Source organism: Dermacentor silvarum, chromosome 6 (assembly GCF_013339745.2).
Source record: "Dermacentor silvarum isolate Dsil-2018 chromosome 6, BIME_Dsil_1.4, whole genome shotgun sequence".
In the NCBI taxonomy this organism is placed as follows: domain Eukaryota; kingdom Metazoa; phylum Arthropoda; class Arachnida; order Ixodida; family Ixodidae; genus Dermacentor; species Dermacentor silvarum.
In genome coordinates, this window is record NC_051159.1 from 75,163,596 (window position 1) to 75,181,214 (window position 17,619).

At 46.0% G+C, this 17,619-nt stretch overlaps 1 protein-coding gene across 1 annotated transcript; it reads left to right on the forward strand.

The window, feature by feature from the left end:
- The first annotated feature begins 1,799 nt into the window (after positions 1–1,799).
- Positions 1,800–8,644, forward strand: LOC119455602 (uncharacterized). The gene is made up of 2 exons (XM_037717016.2): positions 1,800–1,956; positions 7,058–8,644. The coding sequence occupies exons 1-2, from the start codon at positions 1,882–1,884 to the stop codon at positions 7,514–7,516; spliced, it is 534 nt and encodes a 177-aa protein (XP_037572944.1). The 5' UTR covers positions 1,800–1,881; the 3' UTR covers positions 7,517–8,644.
- Positions 8,645–17,619: the final 8,975 nt, after the last annotated feature.

The window sequence follows — 17,619 nt, forward strand, 5'->3', positions numbered from 1 at the left end:
TTTATTTCTGGTGTTTTACGTGCTAAAACCAGTTCTGATTATGAGGCACGCCGTAGCGGAGCGCTCCGGGTTAATTTTGACCACCTGGCGTTCGTTAACGTGCACCACAACGCAAGCACACGGGCGTTTTTGCATTTCGCCTCCATTGAAATGCGGCCGCCGCGGCCGGGATTTGATCCCGCGAACTCGTGCTCAGCAGCGCAGCTCCTTAGCTAACTGAGCCACCGCGGCGGGTGAGCCACCGCGGCGGAGCCACTGCTCCGTGCATAGCTATACGCTAACTTGGTGTGGCTGTTTTGTTGCAAGCGTCACCTTTTCTGTCCTACGTGCACTAGAACACCTCAAATCGTATAATACGGCGAGACTAAAATAGCCAGATACCCAGATCCCACAAACCCCAAATGGATCTGAAGTCTCCAAAGAAGAACTTGTATTGAAAAACTTCTACCAATAGTTTGTAGCAAATTATTATTACCAGGTGACCCTGACATGAACTGGAGCGTAGTTTTTCATGAGTTTCCGTGCAAGTGAACGCGCGATGGCAAGCAAGCTCTTCGGTGCGTTTTATCTGTGAAAAGCTTCATCGGCCTGACGTACAAAAGTATAATTTGACATCTTCACATCTATATTGACAACTTCGCATCTATTTAAAAAAGTAAAAACTTCTTATTTCTTGCAATACTGAACTCGAGGTTGCGGGTACGATCCAGTTCGCAGCGGCCACATTTCGATGGAGGCGTAATGCAAAAGCGCTCATGTACTTAGATTTATGTGCACGCTAAGTAAACCCATGGCGTCCAAATTTATCCGGAATCTCCTACTATACGGCGTGGCTCTTAACCATCTCGTGGTTCTGGCCCGTGGGACCGCAGGATTTAATTTTATAACATTTTATATCTCTAACCGATGTTTGATCTTCGTCCTCTGCGTTCAACCTTTGCGGTATCATAGCATTCGGGACATCAGCAGTTCGCAGCGAAGGCTACAGCACGATAGGGCGAAAGTTCAACGACATTGTGACAGGCAAGCATTGAGGAGTTCAACAGCTGCGACACGCCGTCGGTGAAGTAAACAGTTACGATCTTGTCCTATGCGCATGCTGTCGAATATATCGGAGCTTGGTTTGTGTCCTTATGCTGCGCCTGCGAGTGGCTGAAGGACAGGTACACGATCAGCACATACTATAAGGCATGCACGCACGTACTCGAGCAAGTATGAATATCGACGATGAACGGCGCACCACACTGCAGACCGCGGCGCTCTGCAGGCTCGAAAACATTGCGCTTTCATGCAAATTTATTCCCAAGGGCGCGCGAGTTGTTTTCGGGTCGAAAGCAGCGGGGCGTTGAAGACGAAAGTTACCGGAGCCATCGTAAACACGGTTTAAGCGTGTGACTCCATGTTTTGCACCCCTCCCAACCAACCGTCCCGGCTGCCTCCAAAATCCATTCGTCCTAATTTTTTTTCCGCCTCTCCTTTTATATTAAAGATTCTTCCCAGAGTCGTCCGCGTGACGCCACAAACAGTGCGACTGCGCTGTTCGTTTTTTGCACTGACTGGCCGAACGACCCACCAAACGTCCAACCACACCGGTCTCGGTGGTCGCGGCTGGGGGGGGGGGGGGGGGGGTCAAGGGGTTGTCGTTGGAGCATCAGCTGACGTCAACGCCACCAATGCAGCCAGCAGTGCGACTGATGTGTTTTTGACAAGATCCGGCGGAGGCGGCGAGGAGGCTCGGCGAAGGGAAGGTAGAGCCGGTTTGTGGCTTTTTCGGAACCGCTACCACCCGCGGGACCATCCCTGCTGCGCCACCGCCCCACCCCACCCTCCGCGGCGTCCCCGGTCGCCGGCTAGAGCATTCCTCGCGGCGACACTCACAAGATGCAGCCGGTTCCAGCACGCTCAGCTTCACGGCTGCTCCTTGCCGCTTCTGTGGCGGCCATTCTCCTGGTTCAGGTCAGCACCCCGCATGTCCCTTTTGTTGGGTCAGCCAGGCGCGGCACCCGAAGATGTTAGAAAGCGCTTTCTCGAAACTGGTTTTTAAAAGTGTAGTTTGCGCTGGCCAGAACTTTCTGTTAAGAAGAATATGTGTCGGCAGATGACCGTCGTTCTTGGTGGCGATATGCGAGGGCCGATTGAAAAGTTTCAAAACTGACATATTTTTTTCAGAATCAATGCCGAGGCAACAGGTCCACATTTAGTTTTTGCAAGGTTCTGAGGAAGAATCAAGCACATGAATATAGTGTTCTGTGGCGATCATAGTAACACAACGGCTATTGCATCATTCGCATGATGGTCGGCGGATAGTCGCTTTAGGTTGTTGTTTTATCAGTGTTGGTAATGCTTAGAAATAATCTTCGCTTTAGTGACTGGTTATGTGTATGTTATTTTAGTTCAATCTCGACGAACTCCACTTCGGGGTGCCAATAACACGGTAGTAATAAGTGACAGTGCATTGACCTGTAGCTATACAAGATTACCGTTTCCGAAACACATACAATCTTGTCTTCTTCATGGAGGCATTCAGCTTGGTTTTCAGAAAGTTTACGCTAGAGTTACGTTGGCTGTCTGAACACGAGGGACCTTACGCTACAGAGTCGTTCTTTGTGCACAAAGAAACAGAAGTACGTGTTTACCTACTTATTCAATATACCTACTCAGGCAGATTTCCTGAATTATTCTCGTGGTGGTAAATTCAAGTGCTTTTCTGCATCTCACTCTTGCTTGTATAGATGTCATGGTGGTCACTAGATAATTCGTCATTACCCCATTCTAAATCCGCAATCGCCTTTGACTTACGAGCACACTTCGTGAACACTTGTTGAGTGAACACCGTAGATACCGGTTTGACGCACATGTGCAGTATTTCTGTCGCAATCTCTTCAGTACTCCAAGGGCACAGATGCCCAGTTAAGCCAAACTGTTGCTAGTGTTAGCTTCCGATCAATTTCGAACAGGTTTTCAGCTTTTGCAACGCGGACAACAGTCGCCGTGGAGGACGGCCAATCCTAATGGGCTTTGTCAGGGACCCTTATGTGCTTGTCTTTCAAATCCTCCAGCATTAAACGGATCAAAACGGCTAATTCTTGCGTTAGCATAAACTTGACTTAACAGGGCAAATCTTTATTTGAACTTTCCCAAGCTTAACAAAAATAAAGAAAGAAAACTTGCCGGCTCACCTTTTTTGTGTGCTCACAGGTGTACGACTTTGACAAATCCGGTACGGTATGACTACCTCTAGTGATTAAAAAGAAAAAGTGAAGGCTGTAGCCAAAATTTTAAACCGGCCTTATTTATTCGTGTTGCTTTTTTCTTTCTTTCCTCTTCACCTTCGACTACAAGCGCCACTTCGACACGTCTGTCCGAGGAATGCCTGGTTTTGGGAGAAATAAACTCCGGAGCTTATTTATATATAGCACGATGAAACTGGTTCATTGCCCTGTAGAGTCTTTTACGCTATTTCATTCTTACAGTACTACAACTCGAGGCTTCAGAACCAATCGAAAGCAAATATTTCTTATCAGTATCCTGACGTATAAAGGGAAATATTATACCAAGTATAAAACTACCTCAGATATAGTCCTTTAAGGTAGATTCACTCGATGGGACGCGAGCGCGGACGAATCATCCACGTGACAGGTGACGTAGATCGCATGATTTCGCTCCCAGAATAGCGTACGCACGACCGAAAAAAAGCAGACGACAGCGTTGACAAAGCGCAGACAAGGCGTTTTACCGCCAGTATTTTGGTACTGATTGCTTAAAATCGCCACAGTGATTTAGCTTTCCGCCGAATCGCGAAGCGTCTCGCGCGGACTGAGGAAGCGTCGAGGGAACGGGTGACGTGTAATAATGTGATACGCGATCCGCAAGCTCCAATTGAAATTGCTCCTTCGTGTAAATACAGCTTTACCGTGAGCCCCGGTACGTAGGTGTAAATAACCCGTGAAAAAAAAAATATGGGAGAGCGAGTGGTACTCAATTGTCCAAGAGTTATTCCTTAAATTTAACACTTCAAGTGCATAAAATTGTAACAGTAAACTTTATTCTGTTCAGTCAAGTCTAAAGTAGTCTGATTATTTCCTGTTTCTTCGTAATCCGAAGACGACGGTAGTAATACTGCCACGAAAATATGAAGGTCGAAACAAGAAAAAGTGCGCCAAATTTTTTCGCTAAAAGACAGTGACACTCTGGGCTAGTACTCTAAATGTGTCTTCCATGTCGCAGTAGGGTGATTACTGAATTCGCTTGAGGGAAGCTAATGTTGCAGTGCTAACAAGGCAAGATGACCAACTCATATATTGTGCTGCAGAAACGATGCCAAATGCACACCATTTACATGCATTGCAATGCATGCATCGTACTGCGTACCCATGTGCAAGCAAATAGAGCATAGACATTCATTACGTGGATGTCCTGCATCACGCGACAGAACCACAAGCAGCAAATTTGCGGCGGGATTGCTGCGTAAGCGCATGTCGGTGTCACCAAGTGTCTACCGGTGTATCAGTGGCACCGTCAAGAACACTAGGATGCTGCGTCACACTAGCTTGGCTCAGAAGTCTGCGCGTATGAGTTCGGAGCATGGACTCCGAAAGTGGCTCGCGAAGCATAAAGAAAGCAAACGGCATAAACCACGGCCTCCGTGGCGACGGCGCAACGCGCCACACAACAGCGCGCGTGAACTCGGAGGTCATTCACATACCAAAACCAAGCTTTCGGTGTCGCCATCCTGTCCACTCCTGTGGATTAATCGATTATTTTGTTACGTATCTTGACGAACGGTCGGTCATTCGAAACATTCGCGCTATATTTTTGGACATTTACCATGGGTGAATCCGGCTACGCTTTGGTTACGTTAGTGGACAGAAAGATAACTTCTCGCCGGTGGGGACCAAACCCACAAAGTGCGCATACGTGTGTGATGCACTACTAATTCGTTTTTTTTTCACTTACCTTTCCACTTTTCTTCATGATTTTCTGCATTTTAATTTTTGCCATAGCTAATTATTTACACCTATGCTTTCCTTGACTTCATAGCCCGATGGCTTTATAGGGTCGTGACTAACAAATATTGAGCCTCTCTGTTACCCTTATTCTCGTTCATTCATAGCCACGGTCTCGAATCTGGCAGCCTTGATGCCACTAGGTAGCATACTAGAGTTTATTAGCCACGTGCCTGCTCTCGTAACAGTGTTGCGGTTCCAGCAGGCATAGACGCGAGCACAAGAAGAAATCTCCCTCACTGTCATCATACACCAACTGGCCCAGCAAACGACACTTCTAAACTGCTTTCGTAAGTTAACACGTTACGTGCTGCCATCGGGCAAAAAGGGGTGTTCTAAATTCGCCTGCCATGGCTCTGTGTGACGCTTTCTAACACTCTCAGGTGTAGATACAGTAAACATAAGTACCAAAGTTAGTGGACGGCTTGATGGCCGTTGGCTGTAGCACAACTGGTAGTGCATAACACACGCTATGCGAAGGTTGAGAGTTTGGTTCGGCCACTTTCATTTCCCTTTCATTATTTTTTACATATCAACTTCAACCACCGCTAATTACCCCTATGCCTTCCTTGGCTTCATTGTCTGCTGTATTTGTATGGTTGAAGCCGAAGGAATTTCGTAGTTCAGAGACGTCAATAAAATTAGTTCAGCACGTGGTTAAGCCTCAATGCCGGCTGACGTCCACGCCGAAAATCAGTCGGAAACTTGGTTCGGACTTTACAGCAGCTGAAGAGCAGAGCAAGAACAGCGCAAGGTTGGGAAAGGAAGAAAGACAAATACAACTCTGGCTTTCAACTAAAGGTTTACTTCGCGCGATGCAAGATATATACACGGAAGGAACTGGAGTACAGGGCTGAAGGGGACGAGAAACAACAACAAAAAGGAAGAAGGGGGCGATTGGATGTGCCGCGACGTCCCCGCAATGCTGCCAACCTTTGAAGGTCAACAGAAAAGAAAAGCTTGGGGGCCCTCCACTCTGCTTTTAAATGTTTGAAGGCTACGTTTGTGGCTACGAAGGTTACATGTTGCGGCTGTTTCTCGTCCCCCTGAGCCCCGGACACCAGTTCCTTTCGTTTACGAGTATTATATTTTGCATCGCGTAAAATAAACCTCTAGTTGAAAGTCAGCAGTTGGGTTCGTCTCTCTTCCTTGTCCCGATTATTGCGCTGTTGTTTTTTTGTGTTTTTTTTGGTCCTTAGCATCAATGTACCAACTAACACAACAGCAATTATCTCCTGTTGCGTATAAGTTCTGAGATCTCCTATGTTGCGTTTAACCTAATCGTGAGACGCAGGAAAAGAGACAGATCCTCTGCTATAGTCACACAAAAATAAATTTGTCACCCTAAAATCTGTAATGAAGGGAAACCAAGCACATGACCCTCTTTCCCCGAGTTGTGTGGAAGCAATTAAGAGTTGTACATGTTGATGAATCCGTCAAGGCAGCTCGCTTCTTCCTCATTAGGCAACCAAGAAGGCACAGAAAACACATGGCAAGAAGTGTGGTGCGGTGGCCGAGAAACCCCTCGAAGTGCGGATGTTTTTCAGTTTTATACTTCGTGGAATAACACCACGTTGATCGTATGTAGTCTCTCAGTTGTGGTGCAACAATGTTTTGAAGCTGTATGGACGCCAGAATGTGTTTAGATGGTGCAAAAAGCAATCCGAGTACTGCTAGGTTTCTTCTTTTTTTGTAGTCTACTGGCCAGAGTGACCGTCTGTAGGCGCAATGCGCGTCAACTTAATTGCGAGTAGTGTTCACTCTCTCCCTCTTTCCAGTTTTTGCTACACTCTTACCCACGTAGGGTATCAAACCAGACATCTGTTTGGTTGACTTTCCAAGCTTTGTGCCTTCGCTTATGGTGCATTGAAAGTGAGCTATTGCAACAGATGCATTGAAAGTGAACTATTGCAACAGAATTATATAGCAGGCGTCGGTTTGCTGTAAAACGAATTTTCTACCCAATCCAGCATGTACGCGTCATTACTTGCGACAGACGTTGCCAAGACGGTTTCTTTTTTCATGTACATGTATACCGGCATATTTTGCAGGTGCTGGGCGATGAGGCCCCGACGACCACAGTGGCAGCTGGCCAAGACAGCGACAACGCAAAGCCCGAAGTATCCGTACCTACCCCGACTTGTGACAAGGAAACCGTGCAAACGGCAGAGACTTCGAAGAAGCCAAAGACCATGGGTCATCCTTTACACCCGTTTAACCTGGGCATCAACATTCCGTACTTCTTCAACATGCGACTACTGACGGGATCCGGTGGCACCGGCCTGGGCCTCAACATACCGGCCATTCTCAACTTTCAGCTGAACACCGCGCAACGAAGGCGGCCGGGACTGCTGATCAACCTCTTCGGAAACAGGGGAAACCTGTTCAACCGTCGCAAGCGCCCGGGAAATCCGCTGCAAAGCTCCCCGCTGCAGCCACCGTTCACGCAAGCTCCGGAACAAGACAACGCCATCGACATCAAGCGAAAGCCTTCCGAGAAGGCTGTGTGAGTGGTATATGCGAGACGTGCCAAAACAGCTCCTTAGTCCCGCCAGTTGCACAAGTTAAAGTGGCATAGCAGCTGCAGTCGCAGGTGATTATGTCGGTTCATGTTCGAATCTGTATGTCTTCTTAAGAGCAATAGAAATGTGGCTTCGGGTGTGCTCTTTTCGCAGACGTCGCCATTGCCTCAGAATTAAAGTTATCAACCGTTACTGCCGTCAACAATGCAGGTTACTGTGCGTATTTGAAGCATGTCGATTACTCCTACTTCAAAAAATTATAAAACAAAACAAAACAGACGCAATTTTTTTAGGCGTCAATGAGGCGGCATTTTGTTTTATACAGAGCTTTCATTGTATTGTATAGAAACTTGACGCTGTAAGGCTCGGATGAGAGAATACTCGGCTGGCTGGTAGCTCGCTGCTTGTAGAGGGTGGCGAGGGCAAGGGGAAATTCTGCACAGTGTAAAAGGATTAAATGAATAAGAAAGACGCTTAAGCCTGACAAAACGAAGGAAACATATATAGGCCATTGAGAGGAACGCATGACGTCACGTTCCAATACTCACGCGGGAACTAAAAAAAAAAAGCAACACGAACGAAATATTTTATGCCATCTGCGTACTGAACGACACTTTTATATTCGGCTACTTTGATCAGCCTAACTCATATTTCTTTCTTGTCAGCAGAGCTATAGGCCCCTTCTCTCTTTTTAATCACGATATTTTTCAGGTCTATTTGCTCCTCACTCGCTATGACTGAAACGCCCCTGCGTGCACGTAATAATTTCGATACAATTCCCAGTGTCAAGGCTGCGTGTGGCTGATGGATTGCGCTTTTCAATTACTCTATAACATAAAAATACGGTGGTAGAAAAATGTTTTAAATATATAAGATATATCTCGAACTTGATCACAAATAGTTACTGTCTCTTTCTCATTCCACGTATAGCGGCAAAGATGTGTATACGGCTACGTTCGTGAAAATGCACTGCGAGCATTGTGATAGCGGTCAAAACGCTTGTTACTTCTAACATTCCTAAGCACTGTTAAATATAAGCATAGCGATATCTTGGGCTTAGAGACCTTGCCTGAATATTGTGTTTATGTGTGTCCCAATAAACAAATGACACTTAAATTGTCCATTTTCATTTGTTTGGCTTTGCGTTATTTCGAGACCTTGATCGCTGAACATTTCTGCCGCAGTATGCGTAAAAAGAAGTTGACGGTCTTTTCGTGGTTAGCATATAGCAGCTGTGTCAAAGGTGCAGCGCACGCTGTAGCCTCTGAAAGTGCTTCGTAAGAGTGTAATCAGTGTTACACGGTCAGCAATTTAGCGGTCTGCAGCGTTGTCGCATCCATATTTTCGCAACAAGCGAATATATTGTCGCAGCGCAATTGGCTGCATTTGGCGAAGCCGGGACCGACCAATGTGCCACGAATGGCGAATACTGAAACCGGTGTCCGAGACGACGTTGTCATTTCCTGACAGCTCCTAGGAGCTGTTGCAGCAGCTGACTTCGTTATGAGACGTGGTCTCGTTCTGTCAGTGGGCCAGTCTTTTTACTTTCCAGGCAAGGCGCGAATGGCACGCTGCGTATCCGTGTCAGAGCGTCATAACTGACGTCACGACAAAAGGCTCTCCCAGTCAGTTTTGGATTTTTTTTGCTTTCATTCCTGATTCTATACATTGCTTATTGATTTTGTTGTTTATATGTAAATAGTTCTCTTCTTAACTCTTTGCTCTCTGTTGTCCTCTCTGCCTGACCTTTTATTACCCCCCGCCCACTACTTCTGACGCCTGTTCAGGTGTCAGCAGTCTGCGCTAGACAGCTAAAGTGCCGTCAGCAGGTATTTCCATCGATTCTTTTTTTTATTTCTTACTTATTTATTTATGCCTTAAAAACAAACAGTTACAACTACTACTATTTTGTAATTCGTGTCTCGAAAGCAGTTCTAGCCGGAGGAGTTATGTTAAGCGCACCTGACTTCTTTACTGCACGGCAACAATTTCGCAATTTACACGCGAACCCCAAAGTGAATAATTAAAAATATATTTGGTGAATACTTTAATTGGCTATCTCGACATTGCGATTTCTTACGCAGGTAATTTCAAACTCTATCATATATTTTTTGAAAAAATCAGAACAACTGTCACAGGTGATTTAAGAAAATCTATTGGAATAAAAGAGAACGGCTTGTCTATGCACCTCCGAAGTAATATGAAAATAAAATATATCTACGCACGCAATCCACATTCCAGCACCTTCTTCAGGCGTTGGAAGGTGCAACCGGGCAAAAATCAGAGACGATTTAACCTTTAGTCGTCGTCAATAAAGGACAATGTTACTTTCCTCAGCGAGTTGTTGGTGTAAATGGGGTGTATGAACTGTAGATTTCATACCCCTGTCACACGGAACATGCAATGTCATTTGCAGTAAATGAAATTCATATCGAATGTCATTGCTGTCTTGCGTTCCCAGTCTACACGGGTTCGCAAAATGGCATTCGCAATTGATGGCGATGTTAATCGGCAGGCTGCTATCACAACGAAACCTTACAAATCGTGCTTGTTGTTTACATATTTTCACTATATTGTTAGCAATTCAATGGTAAACATTGGAAGGTTATTCGAAAATATATTACATTTCGTTTTAACTTATCTACGTTGTAATTTTTTGCCGAGACCCTGTCGTCGAGATTACACAAGTTGTGCGGGCATGAGTTCCGGAAACTCATTCAATGAGCGAATGCCATTAGGCTGCCAATGTCATTCACTATGCCCGTGTAGAAGCTACAAAAATGCCATTGACGCGTAATCTCATTCGCTGCGAATGACATTACACGTGCCGTGCGACAGGGGTATTATTCTGAGGCTGGCAGCGTCTCAGTCGAGAGCGTCTCAACACACCAGCTGTCACGACGGAAGAATGCGAGAACGCTCCCTTTACCATTGGTACCACCTGGCGACGGTTCCATCACCTTGCGGTTGTGCTGCACTGTGGTACCACCCGTACCAGTCTCGTTTAGTGGTACGGCACGGCGGTGACATGTTACCAGATCAATCTTCAGGATGGGGGCACATTTTTTAGACTGCCCTATCTCCTGGATCGGCCCATGAAAGAGAAATAACATACACCATACAGAAAAGTGGGGGTAACTTGCCAAAAAGAGAATATCTTTAAAATAATAACAGTTGCTTCTGACTCATACAGGTCAACGCTCTACCAACAGCCTGTTCTTCTTTCTGCACCAAAGTGCCCGCACTTTTAACGCGGAAGACACCTTTCCCGACATTTTAGTATATCATTGGCCTTAATAGACGAGAAAGGTTATTAAACATGTGTTTCTCACTCGCGTTATTTCTGGTGTGGCCCCTTCTATGCCCTTCTATTTTTTTCTGCGCGGAAATGTGAAACTAAAAGCAGCATATGCTTCTTCTTTTAATTAAAAAATTTGGATTGTGTCCAGGCAGTTGTGAGCAACCGTTTTTCTTTCGAATTGGCCAGAAACCGAAGTTACTATGAAGTAGAAATTATTCCTACTTAACAAACCAAATAAAGAAAGAATGTGGCATAAAAACCGGCACGTTTTCGTTCAAAGAAACCAGCACGAAAACAAATAAATGTAAAAAGAATTGTTGGCGACTTCGTTTAGTTTGCACCACAGCGGTGACATTTTCAAGAGGCTCAGGACAACAGCAGACCAAAGCATTATCATCAACGTTTGTTTCGATGATTCCATGTATATCATGGGGCGGATTGTATAAATATTTACACCTAGCGTCGGTGTTATTGCTCGCAAACCCGCGTAGGCTCGTTCTTAGTCCGGGGACAACGACGTAAATGAAAAAAGTTGCAGTGGCTTAGCTCGGCTATGCCAGGATATACGTAGCGTTAGCAAAGGTTCAGCTGATTATTCTTAGCTTTCCTGGTTGTCTCCTACGCTCAACCGCTAATTGCCAGGCAACTAATTCGGGATCCGATGAGTCAAGCTTCTCCGTTCTTCTGCGCTGTTGAGCAGCATTTGCGCTCTCCTTCTCCATGGCTATACCACACTGGCAAACGCCAGTCAGAAGCGCAGCGGCTCCAGCGCAGTGTCAGACGGTGACTGCACAGCGAGCGCGCGCCGGCGCCAGTGCGTCTACCACGGCTACGACGTCACTCCTTTGGAATGCGCAGACCGGCGGCGGTGAGTCGCGCGCGGCGGCGGCGGAGTGCGCGAGAGATGCCGGCTCCGGTGGCTCCGGTGCGCAAGCCGTGTGACATCACTGACTTCCGCTCGGGCATACGGCGCGCGGTGAAGATTTTATCTATACGGAACCTCACGGCGACGGCGACGCCGACGGCAGAAATCCGGTTGAAGTGTCCATATAATTGCTATCGCAATAAAATAAAAAAAAATCGCGCAGTAACTTCTCTGGGAGTTATCTGAGTATGCGTAAGCATTGTGCCAATGATACCACAGCCCGGTATCATTGCCAATGTTATAAAACTTGATCTGACCAATATAAACGACAGCCCTGCGGCAACACGAACTGCTGCGGATGCCGCAAGGTGAACGGACAACGTAAGCGAACTATTGCAGCTGGCGGCGCCAAGTGTGCTGATGACGTTGCGATCGTTATAAGCCATTATCGCTCTTTAGCGCCTTGTCCATCCACGTCGAACCTTTATGAACCGTGATCAACCGTAATCCGATTGCGGGTGCATATGGCGTTGCCGCGCGGGCCCTGTCTTGAAAGTGATATGGGAGCATGACAGAGAGCGCCGACTGCTGATAGCTTCGTGTGCGCTGTGTTCTCGATGCTTAGTTGGCGTTCAAGCGAGACGCCCGAGCCCCTATATTGAAAGCGATCTGCTATTGGGACAGAGTGCGGCGAGTACTGATAGCTTCGTGAGCGCTCTGTTTTCACCGCTTAGTTCGGGTTCAAGCGAAAGGCAGCACGAATGTGAATTCGATCGCTGCTGCGGGCCCTATATTGAAATCGATCGTCTTACGTGACGCAGGGACAGACGGAGGGACGTACGGACGGGTGGACGGTTTTCCTCGTTGGGTAAGCATAGAAATGCTAGCGCATTAGAAGCCATCCAATAGCGAACTGTTCTCATGATCGAGTAGCTTAGCGAATACGGCCTCAAAATTTCTGCGAGTGCCCACATGTATTTCTGGCAGAAACAATAACAAGTTGTCTTGGAAAACTTGACAAAAAATTAATGTTTAGGGTCTTACGTGGTAAAATAACGATCACATTATGAGGCACGACGTATGGTGGGGGATCACCTTGAGTTCTTTAACGTGCACCCAATCCATCGTATACGTGAGTATTTTTGCGTTCTGTGCCCATCAAAATGCGGTCCCCACGGCCTTGGGATCGAACCGGCAACCTCCAGCTCAGCAGCGCAAAGCCATGGTCATTAGGCTCCCATGGAAAGTAAGGCAAGACAAAGATTCTGAGCAATACAATCTAGAATTTTCGTGTTAGGGCTCGCTTTATCAGCGTTGTGCGGACCGTATTTACCTTCCACTTGCATGCTTAATCGCTCAACGTCGCAGTGTTTTGCTCTATTGCGGAGGAATGCACTGTTGTATAAAGGTTCATGGAAGGTTTACCAAACTCTCCAACCTCATTGAAATCAATCAGTCATGCAGTCACGGAATGAAGGAATCAGTCGTTTGGGAAAGTGCCTTTATACTTAGACGCACGTTAAATCACCACGCCCACGACGGGGACCTTCATTGCCCGTTATGCAACGTTTTAGGATGTTAAACACTAATTTATTTTTCTTTATTGCGATAACATTATAGGCGGACTGCACACACTTTGGAAGTATCGTGACAGAAAACTCGAGACGTGTTGTACGAACGCAATCGCGTTACAGTCGGCACGAAATCGCAAGTTTGTAAGAGATATGAGGTATAGAAACTTGGAACTTGGAAAAATGATAGTGTGCGAGGTCACTCGTGTCGTATGCGCGCGCAAGTGTCGAGACGTCACAATCGTCACCGTAGCATATATACGTGAGAGTTAACAGTGCCTAAGTTCTGCCCTAACTTTTTTTTTGTTGCTTTCTTTCTTTCTTTTTGATTGGCTGGACTCGGAAGTGTGCGCTGAACACCGACTGTTTTCTTGTCTCCCTTCACTGTGATCGAATCGAATCAGTCTACACAGTCAATCGCAGATTGCGGTCGTTTATCGTCTATGACTCTATACGCCAGCATTTGTGCTCCTTCATCGCCATCTTGTCAGAGATGTTGCAAAACGGACATCAACACTGCTTCGTGCGTATTTCTACGAGAAATTCTTGCGCCCTGCGGGCTTCGTGCATACGGGAACATAGCACGAAATCAGGTGTAAATGACGAGTTAATGGCGAGGTGGCAAGTGAAAATACGAGAGACTGAGCGGCAATAATGCGACCCCCCCCCCCCCCCCCAATGGCATTTTTGCCGTATAAACAATACCGTATTCATGCCATAATTCCAGCCTAAAAAAAGAAAAGAAAAAATTCACGAATACATAAGCAGAACATAATATCATGCGCTGCGATTGCATTACATTGACGAAAAAAAGGCATTTTTTCATGCCAGATGATCCAAAGTTTGATTTGGCTTATCTTTACGCAGTGTAGGGGGTGCAAGCGGGCCACTTCACTTCGTTGGGTGCGTTTACACCCAAGGCCCGTTTACACCCAAGGACCAAGGGTCACGCGCTACGGCTTCGTGAATGTCTGGTTTATTTGACCCCTGCAGTTCGTTCATATCGATAGAAACTGTTTAGTACACGGAAATTCTGATTTTGTCCCCTTCGGAATGTGATCGCTGTGGTGAAAAATCAAGCTAGGAGGATCCTCTTGACCAGTATAACGTGCGTGGTATAACTTCGCACGCTATACTGGTATACTTGGTATATATTGACACGTGATACGGGTGTTGAACAGTATAACGTGCGTAGCCACTAAGTCACCGTGGTGGTTTTTTACCTTCTTTTTCTTTTCTTTTATAACATACTGCGGACCACAAATCGGTCCTTGCAGGAAGGGCACTGAAGCGTACAAGGGAAATAATTAAATTTAAAAAGAAAAAAAAACAGATAAAGAAACAAGGCAAGCAGTACAAAAATGCGGAAATATAGAAATGTAAATACACTACATTAAATACAAATAAATATACATAACAGGGAACATATGAGTAACGCACTTGATTAGGATGGTTTCAATACATAGCGGGTCGGGAGTTCCACTCAGACACTGTTCTGGGGAAGAAATAAAATTTGTATGTATTTATCTTGGCGAAATGAGGGGTTAATGCATATGTGTGATCGTGACGTGTACGCCTTGTGGACAAAGGGGTCACGTATACCGCGGGGTCTAAGGATAATTCACGATTGATTAGTTGCTTTAGGAAATTGAGGCTAAGCTCCTGCCTCCATGTCTCGAGAAGGAGGATTTCATTTGCCATCACTAATTAGCTGTGTGTTTCATAAGGGCCATACATGCCAAATACACCAACCGAAAACTTGATGCTCTGGGATTTCTCTTAATGGGGGGGGGGGGGGGGGGGGGGCATTTATTGCCTTTAACGAAATGCATTGCTAAAACTTCTTGTGCGAAAAAGAAAGAAAAGCTTTGCCGGCCTCAAACGCCATTCGAATGCTCATTCTTCCCTTAGAGGGTAACGCTGTAATACTTTGCAGACACGATCGTCAGAGCGTGAAGTTTGCGCTGCGTTTGTGTGTTTAAAATGGCCATACCTGGTGAGGTGCCCTTTAAGAGCACAACGTGATATACTAGAAACAATAATTAAAAATGAATACTAACTGAATGAAAGGGAAAAATGTAATTTATATCCCTAGGAACATTGTGCTTTACTATACACTATCTTTTGTTGGCCCGTCTTTATTTTAGGGGTGAAGCACCTTAGGGCCGAGCCTTGCTCCTCATGGTCGTCTGTTGTCCGTAGCTCTGGTTTGCATGGAGACCGTTAGGGGCGCTGCGGTGCACAAGGGCGTTCCTGACGCGCGCTCTCTTTCTCTCTCGTCCGTAGCTCTGGTTTGCATGGAGTCCGCTAGGGGCGCCTTCGGTGCACAAGGGCTAGGGAGCCTACATGCAACGCCGTTTTCGTTGCACGTAGGCTCCCATAAAGGGCCTTCGTTCCCGACGCGCGCTCTCTTTCTCTCTTCAGCCATGGATGATAACGGTGGCTTCTGATAACGGCGCGCCCGCTATGGATGAAAAGGCGAGAGTGGCGGCTCAACTACAAGCGGAGTCGAGAGCTCGCATAGCTGCTGCAGCATGGCGACGCAGCCAACAAGCGGACCGGAGTCAAGGGCGCGGAAAGCTGCAGCAAAACGGCAACGCCGGCAAGCGGACCCGGACCTGAGGGCTCGCAAAGCTGCAGCAGTACGGCAACGCCGGCAAGCGGACCCGGAGCTGAGGGCTCGCGAAGCTCGCGCTTGAACTTAGCATCGGCGCCACCAACCTCAGGTACAGAACGCTTCCGGCGTTTTGCCGCCGCTTCCCGCGCTCTCGCCGCCTCTGGGTCCGCTTGCCGGCGTCGGGGTATTCACGGTTAACCGAATGATCCCCCGGTGCTTCGCCCACTCATCATCATTCTCTTCGTGGATATGCGGTGATTTTTTTATCATACATGCATAATAATGCGGGCAAAAAGACCAATCTGGGGCATTTTCGAGCCTTATTTTTATACAAAAACGGAGAGGAGACATGAGGGATTCTTTCGACTCCGAACTCATTTGCTGCGACAGCAGAATTTTCTCAATGAAGACCGCCATGTTATTTTCCCTTGTGTTCTTTTTCCTCAAATAATTGCGTTTGACCACTGCAGTTAACTAGACAAGAACCCAGTGGCTTTAGGGCGGTTTGTTCGGGAACAGGTGAGCTGTCATATAAAATTGTAATATTTAATCTAAGAAACTGAAAATAAAAGAAATATATCTTATCATATTTAAAAGGTAATTATAATTCTGTGATAGTACAGAAAGAATTGTGTTGATTAGACAAATGAATTCTGACTTTTATTTCTTCGCGATGTACGAAGCTTTCTTTGTGTACTATTACACAATTATAATTACTTTTAAATAATATAGGAAATATTTCTTTTATTTTAAAAATCGCACTTTAAATGATACTTTTTATACGACCACACCACTGCTCCCGAACAAGCTGCCCTAAAAACACTGGGTTCTTGTGGAATCCTAAGTAGATGGACAGATATTCGCACTCTTAGACTCCCCTGTCTGAACAGGCTAAATTTATTTAGTTGGAATGCATAGCCATATGAAACCTTTTATTTGGCCAAACGCTTATCCGAGTTTCTTTCTTCTTTTTTTCGAGGTGGTTCAACATTTTACTATTTCAGTGTACTTGGTACACATAATCTTCGTGCATCGTATTTATTTTTGTTTCCTTTGTGCGTTATTAAGGTGAGGGGACATGACGGCAGTGCAACATGCGAATTTGTGTAAAACAGTGACATTCTTTTTTGTTTGTATTTCCGTAGTTCAGTAGCACAACGTCCACGCACTTACCTGCCCAACGGGACTGCTGCGTGGCATTTGAGATGACTCACATTTGAAGTCGCCTTATGCAATTTTGAAATTCAGTTTTTGTCTAAATCATTATTTAGGGCCGCAGGTGAGGAGGCAGATGCTGTGTTCATGCTTTTTTTCTTTTCAGAGTCGATGAGTCCTTTTGAAGGCCCGCCAGGGGATTAACCAACTCTGAACTCAGAACTTTGACTACAAATTATATCCCGGCCAAAATATCAAAGCGCCACCTACGATATTTGAGCGATTTCATTTGTCCTGTACTTTTTCACTGCTGATATACGTATAGGACACTTGGTGGCGGTGAATTCCTTGAGCTACTTCGTAAACTACCCGGTTTGTCACTGCGATGTTGCTGTTGGCCTTGACGTTGTCGATGTTTTTGACGTTGTTGCACCAACCGCCTTATTTTCGGCGCATGCGCTATAGCGCGTATGTGCCATGTATGAGGTTCATCATCATTGTTGAAGATGCACTGATGGTCAAAGGCGCCGTATGAAGTAGGGAGCAAATTTCAAGTTCTTTTTTCTTGTCTACAACAAAAAT

Bases quoted from the DNA above. Each gene is read 5' to 3' on its own strand.
- LOC119455602 (XM_037717016.2), top strand. From the start codon at position 1,882: ATGCAGCCGGTTCCAGCACGCTCAGCTTCACGGCTGCTCCTTGCCGCT. The intron at 1,957-7,057 runs GTCAGCACCCCG...CATATTTTGCAG, and splicing joins CGGCCATTCTCCTGGTTCAG to GTGCTGGGCGATGAGGCCCC.